Consider the following 21873-nt stretch of genomic DNA (forward strand, 5'->3'; position numbering starts at 1 on the left):
TATGGCACCTGCCTTATATCATTCATAGCCTCTTCTCCATAGCGTCTTTCCCTTCTGGGGTAATCTCCAATCCTTGGGCACCGCTGATGCGATCACTTTTCAAGCTAGACCCGTGCGTGCTAGATAGGATGGTGTCTGAGAAGCGAATGAGGAGCTGTGGTGGGAGAGCCTAGCACAGTTTCAACGATGTTTCCGGGGAGCACTGAACGACACGGCATTTCAGGGCGTAAATTTCCTATAACGCACTCGATTAGTTTTTACATCGTCTTCACGGACGAAGGCCAGCCAGACCGGCTAATCCTGGGCAAAGATACTATATCGTACAGTGCCCCCTTAGTTTAGCCGGACTGCTTCCTGCTCTCCAACCCTCGTTCACGGGAGGGGTGTCTCGCAAGTGCTATTTCCCCTCGCCGGCGGCACTATATAAGCTTTAGGGCATCTAAGGCTGCCCATCTATGATACTTCTCCCCTCCTTGATAGTCGAGTACTTAGAATAGGCGAGCTCTCAAACCAATGGGGCTACCAGGTACCGGAACACTTTATAGGAGGGCGGTTGTAGTCCCAAATAGGACGCTTCTTGGACTAGATTCGGCTGAAAAACACTCGAGTACTTGTGCGCAGAGCGGGAACCCGGTAATCTACAGCGACCTACGAGCTTCCTTTAAATGCGCTTTGAAATTACACAGCCCACTAAAGGCCAGCCAACAATAGCGACCGCTAGCCATGGAGGGAAGCATTGTGCAAGCATTCATATATCGCTGACTCAAGTTGACTGAAATCAAGCACTATCAGAAGAACTATCCTGAAAGTATCGTCTCTGCCAAGCGACCAAGAATCCCCAGACATCCCGAAGCACCTCCTACTAGCCATAGGAGGTGTGGGTGATACTCGAGTAAATTACTCGGACTACTTGCTACTAATAAATTTAATCCATTCCCTTAGGAACGGACCAAGCCTTGGGTGGGATACCGCTAAATTACTGGGATACCGGTATGATGGAGGGAGCGGCCGTCCTCCCGCGCGGTTTTTCCCAACATCGCGAATGCTATGACCGATATCGTGAGAAGGCGAGGCCTCGCCGCTGTCTCACGGGGCTATTACGACACCCCCAAGCTAAGAGATAATATGGTATGAGATGACATAAAATTTCCAAAAACAGCAACCCTCTTACCGGTACCTAACCTTCACGCAGCAACACTGACTAATCTGTCTGCTAAAGACCTGCAAAAAAATGTCCAAAAAATTACAAGCCCGATGCGGGGGTCGAACCCGCGACATTGAGGTTTCTGAACAATGCAGATATCCGAAGATAAAAGCCACACGCTCTACCACTGAGCTAACCGGGCGTACATCGTTTCTCAACATTTTGCAATCTCAAACACACCCTTTGCGAAGAAAGCCTCTGACCATCGCCGCAACCATACTAATTAACTACTACAATGCCCATAAGAACCTACGTGGAACCCATTCCTAATAGCAAAGAAAAAAGACAAAAATAATATCGGGAAAAAACAGCCATACGTCAACGCCTTTTGACCAATCGGTCCACCAATCTATCACTCCTCCAACTACTTCGCAGAAACGACCGCTAGCCATTTTTGTTCGTCCTTTTTATCAAATTTCAAAAGCATGCCAAGAACTGGCACCAACTGCAGCTGTGTCTTTTTGTCCTTCTGTTCGAGGAATTGAAGGAGGACATTCTTTAGGTAGTCCATGTTCACCATCTGGTTTCCCGGGGTATTAGCATGTGCGGAGGATGGTGATGCGCGGCCGGAACGGGCAGAGTCTATAGATGATCTGGTGTTGTTATCGATGCCCTTTGGACGGATAATCTGCAGCTGGCGGTATTCCTCTTGAAGAGCCTAGGGGCGGTTGATTAGAATCCCGGCAACATGAGGATGGGAAATATATCTACCTTGTATGATTTCTGCAGTTTCTCGGAGCGGGCTTGTTCCTCCTGGAGAGTCTTGCGCATCTCTGCCCTTTGACACTCTATTTCCTCCATCTGGTTATCGGTTTGGTCGAGGGCATCTTGCATACTTATCATAGCCTTCTTGGTGTCTTCATATTCTCCTTTGATCCTTTCAAGTGCCTCCTCAGCACGGGATTTACCGTCCCTCAACCCGTTCAGCTCCCGTTCTGCTGCTGTTTGGGATTCTTCGGCATGCTTTAGATTGCGCTCCGACTCCCGGACTCTATCGCGGAGTTCCTCAATTTCCCTTGCTCGTCTGCGGCCAATGGTCGCAGCTTCCTCTTCGGCCTTGTCACGCTCATCAAAGGCAGCCTCCATGCGTTCCTTCATGTCTCTAGTTCGGGCGCCGTTTCTATCTTCAACCTCACTGAGCAGTCTTCTCATGGTCTCTGCTTCTCTAGAACGCTCGCTGAGGAGTTTGTGGGCTTCCGTAAGTTCCTCCTCCATCGATTCATATTTCTCGACGGCTTCCTTCATCTGCATTGCTAGTTCGCCGGTTTGGTCCCTCATGGAGCCCATCAAGCTTTGGGAGCTGGAATACTGCGCAACCTTCAATTCCAGTTCCTCAGCCAGGGTAGTATTTTTGTCCCTAAGGGCTCTAATTTCCTTTTCCAAAGCCGCAACCTTCGGCTTCAGAGCATTGACCTCCTCCTGGACTCTCGCGTGGTCTCGCGCGATCTTGTCCGCTGCTTCCAGCACTTCCTTTCGCTCGTCATCCAACTTCCTGAAGTCCTTCTGAACTCGCCTGGTGGCCTCCTCCGCCTGGACTCTCCTAGCTGCCTCCTCACGAACTTTGGCGCGCATTTTCTCAAGCTCAGTTTCCTTGTCTGATATCTTCTTGTTGAGGTTTGCGATGTCGTTCTTAAGGTCTCTCTCAGACCTCTCAAGACGCTTCAACTCAACAAGTTTTTGGTTCGCCTCATTTTTCCCGGCCGTCAAAGCAGCCACCTCTGCTCTCAGCGACGTGAGTTCCGTCTGCGCTTTCTCGATAACTACTCGGAGCTCCATAATGTCCTTGTATCTAGTGGCTGCCAATTTTTGGGCGGCGGAGAGATCAGTTTGAAGCGTAGAAGACTTCTGTTTGAGGCCTTCATGCTCTGCGATCAGGGCGGCGTGAGCTCTCTCGTTTTCCGCAGATGTCAACAAGTTTTGCGACTTCAATGACGATATCTCAGATTCCAATTCTTGAACCTCTTGCTCAAGCTCTTCCTTCCTTGTTCTTGCTTCATGGAGCCCTTTCGCTTGATCCTTAATCTTATCTCGGGCTTCCATATGGTCCCGGCCGAGATTTACAAGATCGTCTCTCAGAGATTCTATCTCCTCGTGGACCGCTTCGACATCCACCAACTTGGCCTTTAGCCTAACGATCTCCTCTTCTTTCTCCTCCAATCTCCATTGTAAACCAGAGTTAAACTTGGCAATCTCAGAATCTTTCTCATCCAACTGTGAACGCAACGTAACGAGCTGGTTCTGAAGATCCTCAATAATCGACTCAGACCAAAGGCTAGCTTCCGGAACTAACACTGGTTCTAGCTCCTCATCGACGATCTCACTGTCCTTGACCGGGCCTTCATCTGGAGTAGAAGTTGAACCTTGAGCACCCCCTCTGACTCTGCCTCTCCTCTTCCGATTTTTCTTTGTGTTCTTGCCCACTCCGGATGTAACACCAGCCGCGCTTGGTTCGGAATCCTTAGAGGCTGGGAGGGCCTCCACGCTAGGCTTTGATGAGTTCTCAGCCAGCCTTCTCTCCGATTCCCGAAGTTTCCCTTCGAGATTGACGACAGCCCGTTGTAGCACGATCTTCCCATCCCTTAACTGATTGACCTCCTCCGTGAGCTTGCTAAGGTGTTTCAACATGTCGTTATTCGTATTATTGGTTGTCTCCAAGTCAGAGATTTTCTGTTTTGAGATCTCCAGTGCCCTCTTAGCTTGTGTTAACCCGGCCTCTTTCTCTTTAAGGTCTTTCTTTTTCCCCTCAAGCTCTCTGGCTTTCTTATCCAGCGCCTTCGTAGTCTCCCCCAATTCCTCAGCTCCAACCCTCGCTTTTTCCTCCGCTGCCTTGAATCTAGCTTCCGCTAGTTTCAAGTTCTCTTCCGTCAAAGCCCTATCCCTTTCCATCTCCTGCAAATCTTTTCTAGTCTTCTCTGCAATCTCCATAGCCTCATTCTCTCTCGCGGAGGCAAGCTCGCGTGTAGTTTCCAGATCCTTTTGAGCATCCTCTACACTTTGTTGCATTCCCTCCACAGCCTCCTCGGCGGCTTTCTGAGCAGCTTTGGCTGAATCAAGGTCTGCCCTGAGTGCCTCAATCTCTTTCTGCTGTTGCTGGACCAAAGTCTGCAATTTCTCATGCTCATCATCGAACGAGAAGATGTCATCAGACGACTCCCCCCGCTGCTTAGTAGTAGAGCTTTCCACGACTCCATTTGAAACTTTCATTTCCTTCTTCAATTTCTCAATCTCCTCGTCCCTAGCCCTCTGTTCGTCCTTGAGTTTCTGTATCTGCGATTTATGCTCGTCTCGCTCTTTAGAAACTCGGATAAGCTCCTCTTTCGCTAAGTCGGCTCGTAGAGCAAAACTGTTGATGTAATCGATGAGGGGTTTGGGATCGGCTATTGACTCGAAGGGTGTATTTTCACGAAGAGCTTTCTCAAACGGTTCGATGAGAGCGTTGCGGGCATGAACAATCTTGTAAGAACGTAGTAGATCTGCGGAATAGAGATTAGTTCAACAAATACACAAACACTGCAAACAGCTAGTCATCTGACAAACCGTTGTGTTTCCCCTCGATTTTCTCCAACTTTCTCAGTTTAACTCTAACATCTGTTGGTAGATCCACATTCGATGACGAAGGCGACGATGACGACGACGACGAAGATAAAGGTCCAGGGGCTGGGCTCGCACTTCTAGAGGGAGCATCATTTTTTCTCCCACCTCCGCTCCCACCTTCGCCCGTGCCACTTGCTCCCCCAGAAGAACTCTTCTCGTTTTCCTTACCACTCGGCTGTGATTTACCACCCACAGCTCCCAGTGGATCCCCTGACACCACCTCCCCTTGAAGAGGTGTGCCCACCCGTGAAGGGATCAAGGTAGTAACTGAACTCCCATCGCTCTCATTCTCGAATTCAGATGGGTCCTTCTCCTTCCCCGCTGCGGCTGTCCTTGCACGAGAGTCTGCGCGCTGCGCGGGAGAACCTGAACGGCGGGATGGTAAATTTCGGGTTCGTGCTTGCTCTTGCTGAATCTGCGAATCTATGTGCGATTCCAGTACGCCTTTTAATCGTGAAAACATTTCCGTTATGCGTTTGTATCTATCTCTAGTTAAAGTCGTGGCAAGAGGGGGTTGAGAAGTTTGGTCTATCGAATGACGGAAGCAGCAAACAGAACGGAACGGGATGACGGACAGGGCCGGCCGGGGAACAGTTTGGCTTAAGGAGCCGCGCCAAGACCGCACCAGTTGTCACTCGAATTTCTGCTTTTCTTTTTTTTTTCTCCGCACAGCGGTAGGAGATCACCAAAATTATTTTGATCGACTGATCGATCCCTCAGGTCGCATACGTGTTTCGAATGAGGGTTTAATCTTATAATAGTCTGCATAAGGTATGACAGAACTTGTGTTATTTCGTGCATTCTTTTTTTTCCTAGCTCTGCACCACTCCACTGGGTCAGGCAAAGTGTTGAAATACATAATTTACAGTGGAAGCAGGCCCTCACCTACCGTACTCGAGTGCTCAGACAGTACGCCTTGTGGATGGAGTGAACCTTGTTAGCGAGCTGCGGCATCGCTAACTTTACCTCTGGGACTGCAGGTTTCTACCGTATTACCACCCGACAAAAATCTAGGGTGGGTCCGTCATCAGACAAACCCCACAAGATGAATCGAATCTCCTACCAGATCGAGATAGAAAGTCACATGACAGGAATGCATGAGTCTACCTTGAGGTCCACAGACGAGTATTTCGCTCCAATTTCCGGGTTTCCCGAGTGATGCTCCGTGAGCCAGTGTTGGATGATATGTAACGTTAGAGGTCATGAGGTTTTTGATCATGCTCGATGAGTCTCCCGGAACCCGTCTTCTCAGCTACCAGCTATCATACTCGGCTCGAATAGTACAATCTTACCCGATATCGCAATAAACCAGGGAGAAGATGATCCAAACCCCACTCTCAGCTACCCCGGCGTCGGTAGGTAACTCACAGTGAAAGTGCAGGAAGGGGGCGGAGGACCAGATTGGTGAAATGCAGTTTGTGCTATCATAGCTTGGATAGCAGCCCCTTGTTTTTGCCGCCTTGCTCCCCAACCCTCAGCAACAAAAACCATGAAAACCCCACCAACCCCTCCATCTATCGGTGCAACACGTATCACAACTCAAGAAAGCTCTCACTAAATAAATTTCAACAACGAATGCTCTCGTCATGACATTCGTATCAGAGTATTATCACTTCCCGCTACTTGGAAATGGGTATTCAGCCGCTGACATCTTCAGTCAACTCCTTCATCTAGACGCCCAAATCGACCGCCTGGCACTTGACCGTCTGCCCTTGACTTTCGACTCCCACCCCGCAACACCTCATTCACTCCCGAGTCAGCCTCCACGCCTTCCTCCGCCGACACCCCGCGCGATAAAACTTCAGAATATAATAAAATCTCTTTCAACGACCACTCCCCGTACTCTTCTTTCACCTAAACGATTGGTTTCCCTCCTCAAGAATGCCACAATCCCGACCCATACCTACGGCTCATACGAAGCAGAGCTGTACGAAACAGAACTTGAATGGCTGCTGCTGAGTAAGGCTACGATACAAACCTACGGAATCGTTCTAAATTCTCTCCTCGAGCAAACGCTCCCGTTGTCTCAGGATCTGTTCTATTGGGATGAGGTTGCTGGCAGTTATAGCTACACAGCACTGTACTCTCTACAAACTGCGCCGGAGAAGATGTGGGACTTAGGGAGGGAGGTTGTGAATGATGCAATGAAGAGATTCAAGGAGAGGGATGGGATGGGCTTCATGGCAGTTGGGGGGCATTCTCGGGAGAGTTTGCTAGAGAATGATAACCAAAGTGAGAGGGAAGATACCAAGGGAAAAGAAACTTTGTCAGCTACCGCAAGAAGATTTTATGCACTCGTCCGGAATTCATTAAGGGACCGGAGCCTCGTTGAGTTTCAGAGGGTTGGGGCCTTGTCGCCGTTTTCACTGGCTAGGCATGAGATACGGATGAAGCAGGCTGGCATTAAAAAACTGCGGGAAATGCAGGCTTCTGCTTTAGGCGTATTGATTGGGGAAGGGCTATCTTTTGGGTTCGAGGAGGAGGAACATGAGGAGTGGAAGATTATTGTTGAAAGAGCAGTATTGTTGATGGAGAAGGTGGTTAGGAATGTCTCTTCGGTGGAAAGCACACTGGACGAGTTTGAAGAGACCGTGTTTTCCCTCGACGGACTTGGGGGAAGGACCGATGACGATGAGGAAGATGAACGAGGATCAAGGTTATCCTTAAGGCATTATACTGGTGGCTCCGGGGGAAGAGTCGCAACGTCAGCATTAGAGAAACAACTCCAAGAAATTCTCCTCAAGCACCTCCCTGCCCAGTCAATTGCTTCTAGAGCGTTAATATCAACCCATGGCCGCCCCAGTATAATAACTAGATACTGGTTACCAGCCACAGCCCTTTTACTCTCGTCTTCCACGGTTCTTAGGATCCTCGTGAACCGTCAGGCAGAGCTGAAACAATGGCTTCAGGAACTTGGTGCAACAGCGGTTGACTTTTGGACGAACTGGGTTGTGGAACCAGTCCGAAAAATCATTGGGACTATCCGTCACAGGGAGGACTCGGAAGTTGCGCTCATGAGCCGGAGCTCTTTGAAGGCCGATATGGAGTCCCTAGAACGGATGGTAGTTGATTTTGCCGCGGATAATCCTGCAACATCTTTACCTGAGGGCTCGATGCCGTCCCCATTGACGGATCTTCAAATCCAGGCTATTAGACAGGCAGTCCACGAAGGAGACCTAACACCGGTTCTCAAGTCCTACGAGCAAGAGCTCAGGGCCCCTTTCAGAGGGGCGGTTAAGGGAGAGCTACTCAGAGCTCTTTTAATTCAAATACAAAAGACGAAAGTGGACGTCGAGGTAGCCATCAGTGGGATTGATCATCTTCTCAAGTCACAGGAGTTGGTTTTTGGCATGGTGGGTCTTACTCCTAGTGCACTAGCCTGCGTAGGAATATTCCAGTGGGCAAGGCATTCTATGGGCAAAGGCAGAGGCCGTCGTAGCGGCCAGCGTGGCGGAGAGATGGTCAGAACTTTAAGAAACATCGACAGAATCCTTACCGGTAGCGCCGCTTACAGAACTGGTGAACGTGATGATGATAGAGGCGGAGTCCTCACTTACAAAGAGCACGGCCTGCTACTTTGCGAGGTCCATGTCCTAAGGGAGTTCGCCAAGAAGACTCTTCCAATAGGCGTTTGGGCCGAGTTCGTGGAGGATGTGGAGGAGCTGGTCGATGTGAGACGGGGTGTGAAAAACCAATTCAGGGTCTTGGAGAGAATTAGATGGTAAGTATTTAGCCATAACTTGTGTGAATAGAATAGAATATACTGATCTAGGAATAGGGCATATGCAAAGTGGATCAGATAGTAAGGACATCCCGGCAGGGTGTAACGGTTAGAATAGGGAACTAGGGAGGTTGATGACATTCGAAGTCGGTGGCGAGCGTCTTAGGTTTTATACTCAAAGAATACCTTCCTTCGAATCTACACCCGGTAGCAAATCTCCTAGGTTATGTACGAGTACCGTAACCCACTTTAAACCCTGCCTGTCTACTATTACTCGTAGAACATGTATGATATTTAAAATAGCGTCGAAACGTGGCAGGTTATTCTCAAATTAACAAAGAGCCATGTACTCTTGAATTTTCTCTGCGGAGAACTCATATTGTACCCGACTCGACCATTGAAGGATTAGCATATTCCTTAGGTCCTGCAGCCGAAATTGTCGTATTCACTAGAGTCTGTGCCATGATACCTGCCGGGAAAACGCTGAGGTAAACTACCGTAGGGCCGGGATTTGCCAAGCCTAGTCCATCTGCAGCTCGGCTCTTACAGGCAAGCGACTGGCAGAAGGAGAGGGACAGAAGGAAGAGACCACCAACGCCTCTTCTCGACACGGAAGCACCGGTGACTTTTCCATACTAACGAGATAGATTCCCTTAACATCGACCGTTGAAGAAGAATAACTCTATCCTCCTCTAGTGCATAACAATACCCTCAACAACAGTCAAACATCCACCAACCCTCTTACATAAAACGCATCACACGAATCAAGGAACTCCTTTCTTTGGTTTTTCCTCTCGATAGAGGTCTTTCTGTCGCAGTCCACCTCGCAACTTGGCTCCTGGCCCTCACGTTCTGCTCCTCTTGCACTCCATCCTCCAACTCGCTCCTTACCCCCTCCCCTTCTTTGATCCTAGTGGAACATTTCCTTTTTTCTCACGGGAAGCCCTAACATCCGCCCCATCTACTATTGCATTCCCCCGACCACGGGTCCTCAATCCAAACTACTTCCCCTCCACCAAGGTACCACCAACAGAAAAGATGGCCGGTTCAAGAAACTATGACTTCCTGGTACCTGATTATCCCCTCCTCCTCTTTTCCCCACGTTAACATAGTGGGATGGTTTTGGCTCACTGGTATTCTGTTCTCATTGGTATAGATAAAGCTTCTCCTGATCGGTGATTCAGGTGTCGGGAAATCATGCTGCCTTCTCCGGTTCAGCGAGGACTCCTTTACCCCGTCTTTCATCACCACTATCGGCATTGATTTCAAGATCCGAACAATCGAGCTGGACGGCAAGAGGGTCAAGTTGCAGATATGGGATACTGCCGGTACGCACATCTATTTTGATTTATTGAAGCATCTACACATCTAGCATCCATCTCATCGCTTCTCATATCTTCCAATCACCTCAAATCTAAGCTAATAATTCCCCGATATACACGCGAACAGGTCAAGAGCGTTTCCGAACAATCACCACCGCTTATTATCGCGGTGCGATGGGCATCCTACTAGTATACGATGTTACCGATGAACGCTCATTCAATAGTAGCCTCTCCTTCCTTTCTCCCTTTTCCTACCCTCTAGCCATTCCCTAGCACACCGCCAGCTAATGTAACAACAGACATCCGAACTTGGTTCTCTAACGTAGAGCAACACGCTACAGAAGGCGTTAACAAGATATTGATTGGAAACAAGTGCGACTGGGAAGAGAAGCGAGTTGTATCCACCGAGCGCGGGCAGCAACTCGCCGATGAGCTAGGAATCCCATTCATGGAGGTATCCGCAAAATCCAATATCAACGTCGAGAAGGCCTTTTTCAGTCTCGCAACCGACATCAAGAAGCGAATCATGGATACCGCAAGGGCCGAGGAGAAAGCCGGTGGACAAGGCAGCGTCGTTGACCCAAGCAGGGACAGCGGAAACATGAGTGGGAAATGTTGTTAATTCCTAACCGGTAGAAACTTTGTCTTTCTTCTTGCTCTCTTCTTCCTTTACGTTTTCTCTTTTTTGTCTTCTATATTCCTTCTATTAGCTTTATTTCGCCTCGAACAATGGGGCAGAACTTATCCGAGTAAGTAACCAAGTAGATCAAAGCTAGACCGGGAATTGGAAGTTGGGGAGATGAAAGGAAAGATACGAAATGGATGGGAGGACGAACGGATGGAGGGTAAAGCTACGACAATGAATGGATAGCGCCATATGTTTGGGTCTCTTTTGGTGCGTTGGGTTAGGATCTTATTTTTATTTTCTTCTCTTCATTACTTGTTTTCCCATTCTTTTTTTTCTCTCCCGTCCTTCAAGTGTACCCGAATACGCACCTTTTCCTTTTCCTCTTGTTATCGATAAAATACTTGCCCCAAACTGTCTTTTTCGTACGTTTGATTCCTATTTTTATTTTTATTTTTCTCTTTTCTCAACATTCAGATTTTCTTTTCTTCGATTGTCAAAGATGGATTGAATTGAGGAAGGGAGGGATAGGACGCGGAGGTAATATTCTAATAAAGATATGGGGGGATCTCGTTCTTTATTTTGTTTTTCTTCCTTATACTATTTCTATCGCACTTCGGGGATTGACATCTTGTAGATCGGATATCAGAGTTGGAGGTGGGTACTCAGTTTGTCGGTCCAGATACAGTACATACCTGCACCTACTCTGCACCCCCAATTCATCCACATCGCCCGCAACGTAACGAACATAAGGCAGTAGAAGAAACCTTTGAATTGTCTCTATCTCCCTACCCACCGCCATGGTATCCCACCTCACCTTCAAGCTCTAGTTCTCATTCTAGCGTCTACACCCCTCCCCTCCCATCGCCCACAGGCAGATCCCGAACCTACTCCTGAACATACTTCGCCCGAATATCCTTCCACTGCCTCTGCTCCCCCAAACCCCCATTAGCCCCCCATTCACCCACTCTCCATCAACCCCAAGGGCAAACAAAAACTCACGCCACGATTAAGATTATCCCAAACCCTATCAGTTGCCTGATCGAACAATCTACCAATGCCCCCGCAAGAAAAAACTGCATTAGCTTTCCGTACCGTTACCGCCAGAACAAAGAGAGGGAGCGTGGGGGGAGGCAAACATCTCAAAAGCGAAAGCACCGGCGAATACACTTCCAACAAAAACGTAGTTTCGGCGGAAGATTGTGTTGTAGATTGATTGCGAGAGCTATGGGTGGTAGGTGGGTATCATAGTTAGTTATTGCCGAGAGGAGGGGGAAGGTAAGGGGGGAGAGTACACTCATGGTTGTGGTTGTTGGGGTGGAGTGGGGTTGAAGATGGTGAGCCCAGGTGGATGGAGCGGAAGGGGATTTGTTTGGAGAGTTGTTGATTAGTCAGCTTGCATTTATTTTTATTAAATTTTTTTTTTTTGAAGAAGTTTTGATTGGTGGGTGTTGGAAGGGTACCGTATCATACGGTACCGGTACATAGCGGACGGGTAGACTGCAGCACTCATGTGTCTTTGCCAAGAATGTACGATATCTGGAACCTTGGGGTTTCCCAGACCTAAACCCGTGCCAAAATTTCCGGTTACTTTGGAACGGGCAAGTAGAACGATAAGTGTGATTTAAGGGGACTTTTTTTCACTTTTTTGTCTTTGCGCCCTAATAAAGGAGGGGTATTATTAGCGATATGGAGTGTTTGGAAGAAATGAAATGGGGTATAAGGATGCTAGGGGGATTGATATCGCCTTCCCCGCCCCACAGTTTGATAGACTGACACCTCTCTACACCATGATGAGCACAGGGCGAAAAAGAAGAAAGAAAGAGGGAAGAAAAGGCAACGAAAGAAGCAGATGGAAGGCAAGCATGTACAGTGTTTTGCCCTAATTACCAGAGTGATAAGGGAATGTAAATGTAACATTAGGTTCCCAGCGTAACTCCTGATGAGGAAAACCCCAAGAAAGTGTAAAACGAAAGATGAAAGGAGGGAAAAGAACAGTTATGTGACAGCATTTGACTTGGCTTAAGCCTTCTTCCTCGCTTTCCCTCTTTTGGCCTTTGGCTGGGAGGCTTCGAGGATCCCCTCATCGTTTGAATCCTCCTCCAACTTGGCCTCTTTTTCTAGAGTACCACCCTCCTCGTCGCCGCTCGATTGCAGCTCCTGCCCCTCTGTGGCTTTGCTCTTAGTAGTTCTGAAATCTTCGGGGTTGGGTGATGGGCTCCGGGTTGCTCTTCTGCCCTTCGCCTCACCACCATCCAGAATATCAGGAGTAAGCCTGCAAGCCTCCCCTTCACTCCCTGCATACCTTTTTTGGCCAGGCGGGGAACCATTCCAGGTCCCACACCTCGCACATCCCCAACCCCCTATATCCTCCAGATTCGTGGCTCCCGGAGGAGCAAGACCGTTCACCATGCGGCAATTCTTGCAAATTAAGGCATACCGGTTTTTTGCACTAGTCTCATCTTCCCCAACTATCACATCTAAGAGACGATCATACCATTTTGGAGTAGTTTCTTCTTCAGGTTGGATCAGTTGCTGGGAAGAAGGCTGGGTTTGCGGGGGATTATGAAGGGGGGCGTCCGGATTTGGCCGGCCCGAAATTTCGGGCATGTCTGGTTGAGCTCCGGGATGTAACCGGTGCTGCATTTGTGCCGGAGAGGGTAGCCCAGCACGTTGTTGAGCCATCATCTGCTGCTGGATCAACTGTTGCTGGATTTGTTGGGGTGTTGAAAGTACAGTCGGGCCAGCAGCTTGCGGTGGGCCTTGGGGTCCTAACTGGCCTTGTGAGCGCTGACGTAACTGTTGATTTACGGAAGATCCTTGGGGCGCACCAGGCTTTTGTTGCTGTTTCTTATCCGTATCTGCTTGAAAAGATGATCTCGAGGAAGATCCCCTACCATACTTTTCGATGATGGACTGTGTTGTTGAGAACTTTGTGGCAGCCTTAAGTTTTTCGATAGTATCATTCTGCTTCGTTTGTAGCTCCTCCAAAGCACCCTCCGCATTCCCGATACGATAGTTATAGTAAAGATCGAATAGCTTCCTTACTGACCAGATACTGCTCAAGGAAGTTGTTAGCACAATTTCCGGTAGAGCAGAGCAGAGCACAGTACCAAACCGGTCCACCCGTCACTCCCGAAAGTTCCACCGGTCCCACCTCCTTCCACCCCACTACTGAGACTATGACCACAACGTAAATAATGTACCCTATCACTGTATATAGAGTGAATAGCGCTTTGTAACGGCGAGAGCGTTGACGAAGGCCGGTTAGTTTTGTCGTTTGAGTCTGGATTTGACTGGCTAATTTCGAAAGGATGCGCTCAAACGAATCAGGGGAGTTGTCTCCCTAGAAATATCAATTTTCTCATTAGTACTCCGTAGAAAATTTCCAGGTGCCTGAGAACAAAAGTACTCCATCTGGGAAGAAAGCTCACTCTACTGAATGGCCAAAACAGAACCATCTTGCTCCCTCTAAAACCAGCAGGTATGGATAACCTGTAGCTAAGAAGTCAAGGGCTCGAATATCCCCGCACCGACAAATAATAAGGTAAGGTTTCAAAAGTGGATTAGAAGCAGTGGTGAGTGAGCAAATAGCTGAATGAAGGGGGAAGGTTGTTAGAGAAGGAGCTTCGGTGTTTTCATGTGGTAAAGAAGCCACGGCGGCGGTTCCGCGTGTCGTTACGAATATAAACGTCACGTGACATGTGATCTCTCAGGATTCGTCGAAGGAGTCGTTGCAACCTTGTTGGTGACATTTTTTTACAGAAAGAGAAAACTACACAGAACGATGATGATGATGCTGCTACCATTGCTACCGTTATCTGGACAACTGTTCAATTCCTTCTTTTATCCTTCCCCTATCCTCCGTCCAAGGGCCCGAACAAGGCCTTTGAGGGGCCTAAACAAGGCCCGAATCCCCACACCCCTTCTCCTACGGTAGCAGACTGTCCACTGCAGGAATACTTGCTATTTATCCGCCTCTCTCAATCTTCTCCTCACCGGTTTCCCCCAACTCTATACCCTTATCGTCACAGAACTTGGCCATCTCCACGTCCTTGTGGGATAGCCCTTCCGGATTGTGAGTTGTCCAGCGGATAGCGACTTTGTTGTAGACCTAATTCTTACCCAGAAAGAAAAATAGATTCTCCCAAGTCAGTTTGCGAGTCGGTTCTTAATACCTATGGCGCCTCATGCAATTGCTATCTGACAAGGTAGAGAATTTTTGCCCACATTTTCCCACTCTGGATGATGTTTCTTGACTTTGCATTGGTCCGCAACTTGGTTGATGAAAAGCTATCTCCCCTTGGTTAATTAATGCTAGGTTTCCCATCCTTGACACTACAATTCCTTTTGTAAAGCTCGATGCAGAGCAGTTGACACGTACCATGGCTTTTGCAAAAGTCTTGAACTTGAACTCTCGTTCTATTCCCATTCGAGTTGCGCTAAGCGACCATCTTCCCCTAGAGATCAAACATAAAGCCTCCTTCTTTGTGGCTTCATCCGTCCCTAGGGACCACTGAGGCTCGTTTGCCTCTGAGAGAGCCTGCGCTTTCCCAAACGTGGGAGTCGACATGCGGCATGGTGTTTTACCCAACGTTGGGTAGCGAGGCAAGGTGCTATGTTGGATCAGAATCGGTCGCGCTCGAAGTAGGTGGTGAGGGAGCAATGGCATTCTGGTGACAATTATCGACCCATGTTAGTATCATACAAAAGGACAATATGATGACCGGATACCACGTACCTGAAATAAACTGAACTTGGTTTGTGCAGCCCCTCCCTTTTGACTAGGTATCAGTACTAACATTTATGAGGCCAGAGGTTGCTTTAGTGCAGCCCTCCTGATTAACCCTTGACCCTTAACCCTTCACAACTCTAAGCGCTTCAAACTTGCGAGCTCCCGAACCCAACGTCACCTCTTCCATCAACACCATCTCTAGTATGATACCAAGGCAACTAGTCAGCTTAAGCTGATCTTGAGGACAAGATAATATGTGTACATATACGGACACTTACATTGATTTCTTCCAAAACCATCACTAATTTCCACTCTACTTGCAGAACCAATCGGCCCCACCCACAGTTTCTCCTTGAGAGGTCTGTAACTGATTTATTTCAAGGTAATATCTCGGTAACCTGTACCTGGTGGGGCACAAAGTGAATGACTTCTCTCTTAAAACGAGAGGGGTTCCAGAGGGCTAGCATTTGTCTGCCAGTTTCTCTCTGGTAGACCACGATTAAGCCGGAGTTCCAAGAGTTCTCGATTTTTGGGGCTTGACTACGCCTGGTCTTACATTGGCTTTTCCTTCTTTTCTTTTTTGATTGACTTATTTTATTTTTCGTGTGTGTACACTACTGTACATCCAACAGATCCCTCGTGTCGACCAATGCCCTTCGTGATCATGCACTGACTATTGCAGCCTGGATCATTGTAAGGGATATATTGCATGCTAAACTATCCCCTGAACTTATGGGTGGTGAGAAACTAAAGAAGTGTTTTTTTCTATTCCTCCGAATGAAGTATCTCCAGACATAGAGCGTTGTATTGTACCTTGCTACAAAGGTTGGTCATGGCTGCAGGCTAGCTGCTTGCTGGTTCGGGTTCATGATCGTCTTCCGCTCTGACAGTGGGTGGTCCTCGGCCCCTTTTGCTTCTGGCAGCGAGTGGGGAGCTTCCATCGGCGGTGGCCTTCATGGAGGGTTGTGCAGCACACACATGCGAACAAACAATACAAGCTATGGTAGTGATTTGCCTATACTATGCGCAGGATTTTTTTTCCCCACGAGGTGAGGACGAAAATGGGAGTGCTGCTGTAAAGGTGCTCCTGCAACGACCAACTGTTAGGGACAGTTATGTCCTTATGCGTCTTGATGCTCGTACTTCCGAGAGGGATTGAAACCGGCAAATAGAACAGTCTGTGCTTTTGCCAAATGGTGAGATGCGAATCCCGTGGGGGATTAGTGGGGGCACCGTTGCTCGAGCCCATGTTATGGCCAAACGGCTGTGAGGGATGACTGCTAATTTCCCTGGTGCTTTTTTTTTTCACATACACCAAGTCCAGATTCCCCCGCATGACAGTATAATGCGCATTTACACTCGTTCGGATTCGCCAAGCGAGACAGCTACTAACATGGCACGATAGCATAGCTATTTTGACGTGCACAGCTTATCCTTGAAAGGATCGGGCGAAGAATTTGTCTCTCCGACTCGTCAAGCAAGCGCGTGAGGGGCAACAAAAATTCGGGCTGAAATGGTGCAGAGGCTACAAACTAACCTTCCAGCCCAAAGCCCTCATCCAGGAAGGGTAACCCGATACTTTGTCAGTGCGATGGTTGGCCATTGCCCCGGGCAGAGGCGCTTGGAATATCATTTCCTGGCTTTAGTGTCTGCTGGAGTATCTGGTTCGGGGGGCCCGGGGGGGGATCCGGGCAAACCCCTCAAGAGATTCTGCTACTGGTCACTTCAAGACCCACTGCTGGTATGAAACTACCGCATCTATACTTATCGAGGGTGTGTGCAGGGACTCGCACCTGTCTCCAGGCCATTGGATGTTTCTGCACATAGCACCAAAGTGCTTCCGGCTCTTTTGTGGGCCGGCAGGTAGCAAAGCCTTACGATCTATGATATGATCATGATGTTTGATCGGCACTTTCTGAGTGCTTATAATTTCCGTGCCATTTTACACCATGACACATTCTTTCCCCGTATCTTGATCTGCTCCAGTAATAATGCAAATAGGATTAAGAATATGTCCAAGCAGGTCCTCTAAAAATGAGAGGGCTTTAATCTTGAACAAAACTCATGGTGTATGGCAATGGAGCTCTAGTTCCCCACAAGCCTGACGCATGGGTTTTCCATATGATTGATTAATTGGTGTCGGATGCATGCAGATAATTGCTGATTGTTTGTGTCCCCCCACGTCACTCCTGTAATGTAACGCAAGGATTGTTGCTGATTACCACCACAAGTAACGGGAAAAGATTCACCAGTCACATTAAAGTCGGTTCATATCATGAACTGAGGAAATGGCGCAACGCCTCTCTCTGTTATCCGATCGGACTAGGAAGAGGAAGAGAGTTAAGTATAATCTTTCCGATGCATCGCAAAATGCATTTAACGGCATTTTCCCATATCGTAGATGTCCCTGATTTCATATCGGTCGCTAAGGGCAATACCTCGACATGCGCTCAATCATTACCGGCGCATATAGCTTGACAACACCGTATGAAAGATGAGACACGTTTCGAATTCCGGACAAAATACATCATGAGATATCACTCGCCTGATGCCGAGTTTGTTTTCTCACCGCTGATCAAAATAGATCCAGTTGATGAACGGCAGTCAGCTATGCGCACTTGACTCAGTAAAGCTCAAACCCACAGCTTGGGAATTCTCCACGAAACCACCTCCGAAACCCTTCAGGGAGGGGTAATTCTGAAGCCAGCTGGCAATAACACACCTTTGCAGGACATGCAGTATATGGAAAAGACATTCTTCAGGGTACCGACCCCTCATATTTACTTATCATACAACGTTTCACCACATTGAAGTCTTTGACGCATTCCAACTTAATGACATTCCAATTCTTACCCACTCCTCTTATCATTCGGATACAAAGTCCGGAGATAAACCGGCGGCTCAAGATAATCGTTAACAAATAGGGGTATTAACACTATCGATCAGTCCCAATTGATCTGACACATGATCCATATCGTGGTTTGTAAGTTTCTATGAACTTTTTTGGATCGAATTGTGCTTGCGGCATGGCAATGGCCATGATAGTAATGGACGACGGCAATGGCAACATGTGATATCTAGTTAAGAAAATGTTCTCAATAACTACCATCTTTCGAACACTAAAATCGATCTCTTTACTCTAGAGTTAAAAAAGCAAAGAGTCGGAGATGCCTACAGAAATTTTACACTCTTAATTATGTAAGCAATTTCTATATGCAACAGAGGCAACAAAAAAAAAGCTCCCCCCCCTCCCTTCCCCCTTGGTGTCACCGGGGATGCACCCCAAGGATTGTGATACCCGCTCCCGCCGCGATGCTTCCTTTTTTTTTTTGATGGAACCACCCCTTCCAACCTTGAAGGAACAACCCCTTCTTTGACTCGCTACGGGAGTGACGAAAATCTGCAACCCCTGGTTGGGGAGTCCAGAATAGATGTGGTAGGTAGCTCAGGTACCCGTCCATAACATTGGCTCGACACAAGCAAGGATTCGGGTTGCCGATTTTGTGGGAAGGTACTCGAGCACTGCCCAACGATATTCCTTATCATGTTACGATACCCGCCATCCCCCGTAGCAAGGCAATCTTGATTCAAACATCTTCAACCTCCTACCATCAGCCCTCCGAATTACTCGCTTCCCTGTTTTCTCCAGTTACTTGCGGTTCCTTCTTTTCCTTCCTCTGCTTGCTACTCTACTCGCTCCTCCCTTCCGTGCAAACCCCGGTCAGGAAAATAAGCAAGGAAAAAAAGGGGAAAAAGCAAAAAAAAAACACTGGAACCAAAAAAAGAAAAGGAATTGAGGGATTCCGACCAACCAACCGACCAACCAACCATGGTCACTACCGGGATTCCCCACGTTTTCCGACTTTCTTTCTGTCTGGTTGCTATCCCTCATCCTCATCCATAGTTTGTGCCTTCTCTGCCTCCTTTGAAAGTACCTCGAGTTCCTCCCTCAGACTGAAACGGAAGCATGCAAGTGCGGGAGGGAATTTGTTGACTTCACTTGGTGATATTACCTCCTACCCCACCGTATTGTTCCTCGTTCTTTGTAGGCTACGGGAATGACGCAAGCACGCAATTCAATCTTGACCGCATGAGGAGAAGGAGGAGGGGAAGGAGGAAGGGGGTAGTATCAATACGGTAATGCCCGATGCGAACAGCCCCAAAAAAAGATACGGTGGTTGATAGGGGTCTAGACAAGAGGGGCCTCACTAAATGGTTTTATCCTTTTTCTTTTCTTCTTTTACTCATTTAATCGTTTTACTTTTTTCTCCTCTATTTTCTGCACATCACTTTTAACTCTGTTTGAACGGTACAGTTATTCCTCGAAACGAAAAGAGGGGGGAAAAAAACCCTAAGAATTGAGATTTCACTGTCCCCAGAAACATAAAATCGTTTCTCTCTATAATACGTGGCGGACGAGCAAAAAGGAATACAGGCGAAAAACAGTTAAATCTACCCCGGAGGAAACTTTGTTGCAGTCTAAATCGCGATTTTATTTTGAGCCCACCTTCATAATTATGCAGTTGATATGAAAATTCTTCTTGGAACCGAAACCCTCTGGAATACACATACCCGCAAAACAAAAGCTTCAAAGGTACCGTACTGTACTTTACACACACCCTTCCTTCGAAGTGACTTCCCGGACTGGTGCCACCACATTACTGAGGTAAACCTGGGTATCGGGGGATTACCGTGGGGTGCAGGTGGGCTTGGGTAAGGTAACGTGATTTCTCACACTTCTTTTTCTTTCTTTCTGTTGGCTACTACTCATCTTCAAGATATTTTTCTGGGTGAGAAGTTGCGATAGTTATCTCTCTATTTTTATTTTCACCAAAGTCACTTTAAGGGGAAGTGGTGAGCGAAGGTAGTAATATCATAACTGTATTGCTCCGTTGCTCTTTGTCACGGGCTAACTTGTTTCTGATGTTGCAGAGCAACGCTGGTACCATACTGATATTTAATACGAGCTTTTCTGGCAGAGAGTAGGCGCCATGAAACCATCACAGTAGTAGGAAATATCAGTTGAACACTCGAATGACCCTTATATGTTGGGTGTTATTCAATCAAAAGGTATCCACCTTATCATTTCAGTACATACTCTTCTTAATGCTAACCTCAACAACGCTCTTCTGAAGCATATGAAAAAGTAGCCTAGCTTGAAGGAAAGATAAAAGTACCTAATAGTAGGCTTTAATCTACACGTTAAGATGGCATCGAAAGGGTGAGGTGTACCTACCCTTCGATCCCATCTTACGTGTGAGAAAACTGCCCCAACAATGAGCTGAGTCAAAGTTGGAAAGGTACTTCCTTTTCGTTTCTCTGCAAGGATAATGTTCTCACGCTGGGGAGAATTGGAGATGTGTGTTCAGCGTAGTGAAGGGAGTCGCTGTTGCTGATGAGGATTTGTGTTGAGCGTAGGGGTATGGCAAAAGGCGGGATCTACAGACTTTTATATTGAAGGATGGGAAGTTTTGGGGGGGAGGGAAGAAATATTGTTTTGATGTTCAAGTTTTCGGTGATCATTGGGTCATCCAGAATACCGGGACCGGTAGATCTGCGGTGTTGTGTTTCCTCGCCTCTACAGTACCACCACCACCCTCTTCTCTCCCGGATTTTCTTTTTCTTTTTCTTCCATTTTTTCCTTCTGCTCCTTTCCTTTCTCACTAACACGTTTTCCTTTTTTTTTCCCTTTCCAATTTTTTCGTTTTTCTTGTGCTTCTCCTTGATGGGAAGGGGGGTCGTACTAACGTAGAAGGTGGCAAGCGAAGGACGTGTGTTGTCAGGGAAATGCACGCGGGGGAAAAGTGAGAAGTGAGAAATGAAGAAATGAAACGGGAGAGGGTGAGAGGAGGAAACAAGGTGTGAGCAGAAGCAGGGCAGGCTTGTCGTGGGTTTCGATGAAGAATTGGGCGAGCTGAGGCGCTGCGAAAATGACGAGTGACAGCGGTGGTTGGAGGAGGCGAAGGTGAGGGGTCTCAGCGGTGTTGGTGTTTTTTACTTTAGGCCTACGAATTATAGATAAGCTACTACAAGGCAAAAAGATAATAGAGCACTAGGATGGATAATTGGTGGGGGGGGTATTGAGAAATCTGGTTAGAATTGATAGAGGATAGTAAGATGGGAAACTAGCAAGGAGTGGAAGGTAGAGAGCAATAGAAACGAAGCCAGTGACGAAAAGGCCTACTCGATTCCCGTTTCTTCCCTCGTTCTTTTTTTACCCCTCGTATTTATTTGGCTGAAGAGGGATATGATCAATTCATGAAAGTGGATGATAATGTGAGGGTTAATCTGTGTCCTCGTTTTCCCCTCTACCCTGTTTTCTTTTCTCGCACAGGTGATCTGATAGGAGAGAACGGCAGTTTTACTCTTATCCCTTCTTTCCCTTTGGTCTTCTTTCTATTTTAATTTTTTTGCAGACATCCTTTTTCTCCCTCTTGTGTTTTACGGGTACTCGAGTACGAGTACAGTACAAGTACTTTTCTTCACTTGAAGAAGGATAACTCAAATTAAACCAGGAACCTTGCAAGTTGCGGCTGTGACTTCGGTTGGCGGGCTGCGGAAGCCAATCGGCGGATCGGAACGAGTGCGCACTAGTCATGGATGGGTTTGTCGAGACAGCGCATTTTCCAGAACCGCACCCGTTATTCCTCACTGACTTGGGATATTCTAAGC

At 47.6% G+C, this 21873-nt stretch overlaps 6 protein-coding genes; 3 read left to right on the plus strand and 3 right to left on the minus strand.

Annotated features, from left to right (window-relative positions):
- Window positions 1–1402: 1402 nt before the first annotated feature.
- GSTUM_00012062001 (uncharacterized protein) lies at window positions 1403–5344 on the minus strand. XM_002842315.2 has 3 exons: window positions 4742–5344; window positions 1916–4677; window positions 1403–1862 (listed from the first exon to the last, which is right to left on the minus strand). The coding sequence occupies exons 1-3, from the start codon at window positions 5259–5261 to the stop codon at window positions 1569–1571; spliced, it is 3576 nt and encodes a 1191-aa protein (XP_002842361.1). The 5' UTR covers window positions 5262–5344; the 3' UTR covers window positions 1403–1568.
- A 927-nt stretch (window positions 5345–6271) lies between these two features.
- On the plus strand, window positions 6272–8908 carry GSTUM_00012063001 (uncharacterized protein). XM_002842316.2 has 4 exons: window positions 6272–6401; window positions 6456–6927; window positions 7006–8519; window positions 8577–8908. Exons 1-4 carry the CDS (start codon window positions 6385–6387, stop codon window positions 8599–8601), a joined length of 2028 nt encoding a protein of 675 aa, XP_002842362.1. The 5' UTR covers window positions 6272–6384; the 3' UTR covers window positions 8602–8908.
- A 216-nt stretch (window positions 8909–9124) lies between these two features.
- GSTUM_00012064001 (uncharacterized protein) lies at window positions 9125–11204 on the plus strand. XM_002842317.2 has 4 exons: window positions 9125–9587; window positions 9676–9847; window positions 9969–10064; window positions 10141–11204. Exons 1-4 carry the CDS (start codon window positions 9558–9560, stop codon window positions 10461–10463), a joined length of 621 nt encoding a protein of 206 aa, XP_002842363.1. The 5' UTR covers window positions 9125–9557; the 3' UTR covers window positions 10464–11204.
- A 16-nt stretch (window positions 11205–11220) lies between these two features.
- GSTUM_00012065001 (uncharacterized protein) lies at window positions 11221–11767 on the minus strand (the record flags this gene model as incomplete). XM_002842318.2 has 4 exons in its annotated part: window positions 11221–11395; window positions 11469–11517; window positions 11606–11691; window positions 11762–11767. The coding sequence occupies 4 exons, from the start codon at window positions 11765–11767 to the stop codon at window positions 11354–11356; spliced, it is 183 nt and encodes a 60-aa protein (XP_002842364.1). The 3' UTR covers window positions 11221–11353.
- Window positions 11768–12100: 333 nt separating this feature from the next.
- GSTUM_00012066001 (uncharacterized protein) lies at window positions 12101–15039 on the minus strand (the record flags this gene model as incomplete). XM_002842319.2 has 6 exons in its annotated part: window positions 12101–13237; window positions 13298–13524; window positions 13580–13812; window positions 13901–14580; window positions 14697–14759; window positions 14845–15039. 3 exons carry the CDS (start codon window positions 15037–15039, stop codon window positions 14437–14439), a joined length of 402 nt encoding a protein of 133 aa, XP_002842365.1. The 3' UTR covers window positions 12101–13237; window positions 13298–13524; window positions 13580–13812; window positions 13901–14436.
- Window positions 15040–15044: 5 nt separating this feature from the next.
- GSTUM_00012067001 (uncharacterized protein) lies at window positions 15045–15317 on the plus strand (the record flags this gene model as incomplete). XM_002842320.2 has 2 exons in its annotated part: window positions 15045–15226; window positions 15283–15317. The coding sequence occupies one exon, from the start codon at window positions 15045–15047 to the stop codon at window positions 15144–15146; it is 102 nt and encodes a 33-aa protein (XP_002842366.1). The 3' UTR covers window positions 15147–15226; window positions 15283–15317.
- Window positions 15318–21873: the final 6556 nt, after the last annotated feature.

The sequence above is a fragment of the Tuber melanosporum genome (genome assembly GCF_000151645.1).
Source record: "Tuber melanosporum whole genome shotgun sequence assembly, scaffold_95, strain Mel28".
NCBI classification, from domain to species: Eukaryota; Fungi; Ascomycota; class Pezizomycetes; order Pezizales; family Tuberaceae; genus Tuber; species Tuber melanosporum.

Coding starts and splice junctions, on each gene's coding strand:
- GSTUM_00012064001 (XM_002842317.2), top strand. CDS start 9,558: ATGGCCGGTTCAAGAAACTATGACTTCCTG. Junction 9,588..9,675: donor CAAGAAACTATGACTTCCTG/GTACCTGATTAT, acceptor TCATTGGTATAG/ATAAAGCTTCTCCTGATCGG. Junction 9,848..9,968: donor GCAGATATGGGATACTGCCG/GTACGCACATCT, acceptor ACACGCGAACAG/GTCAAGAGCGTTTCCGAACA.
- GSTUM_00012062001 (XM_002842315.2), bottom strand. CDS start 5,261: ATGTTTTCACGATTAAAAGGCGTACTGGAATCGCACATAGATTCGCAG. Junction 4,678..4,741: donor AATCGAGGGGAAACACAACG/GTTTGTCAGATG, acceptor TCTATTCCGCAG/ATCTACTACGTTCTTACAAG. Junction 1,863..1,915: donor AACTGCAGAAATCATACAAG/GTAGATATATTT, acceptor AACCGCCCCTAG/GCTCTTCAAGAGGAATACCG.
- GSTUM_00012063001 (XM_002842316.2), top strand. Junction 6,928..7,005: donor TGTGGGACTTAGGGAGGGAG/GTTGTGAATGAT, acceptor CATTCTCGGGAG/AGTTTGCTAGAGAATGATAA. Junction 8,520..8,576: donor GTCTTGGAGAGAATTAGATG/GTAAGTATTTAG, acceptor ATCTAGGAATAG/GGCATATGCAAAGTGGATCA.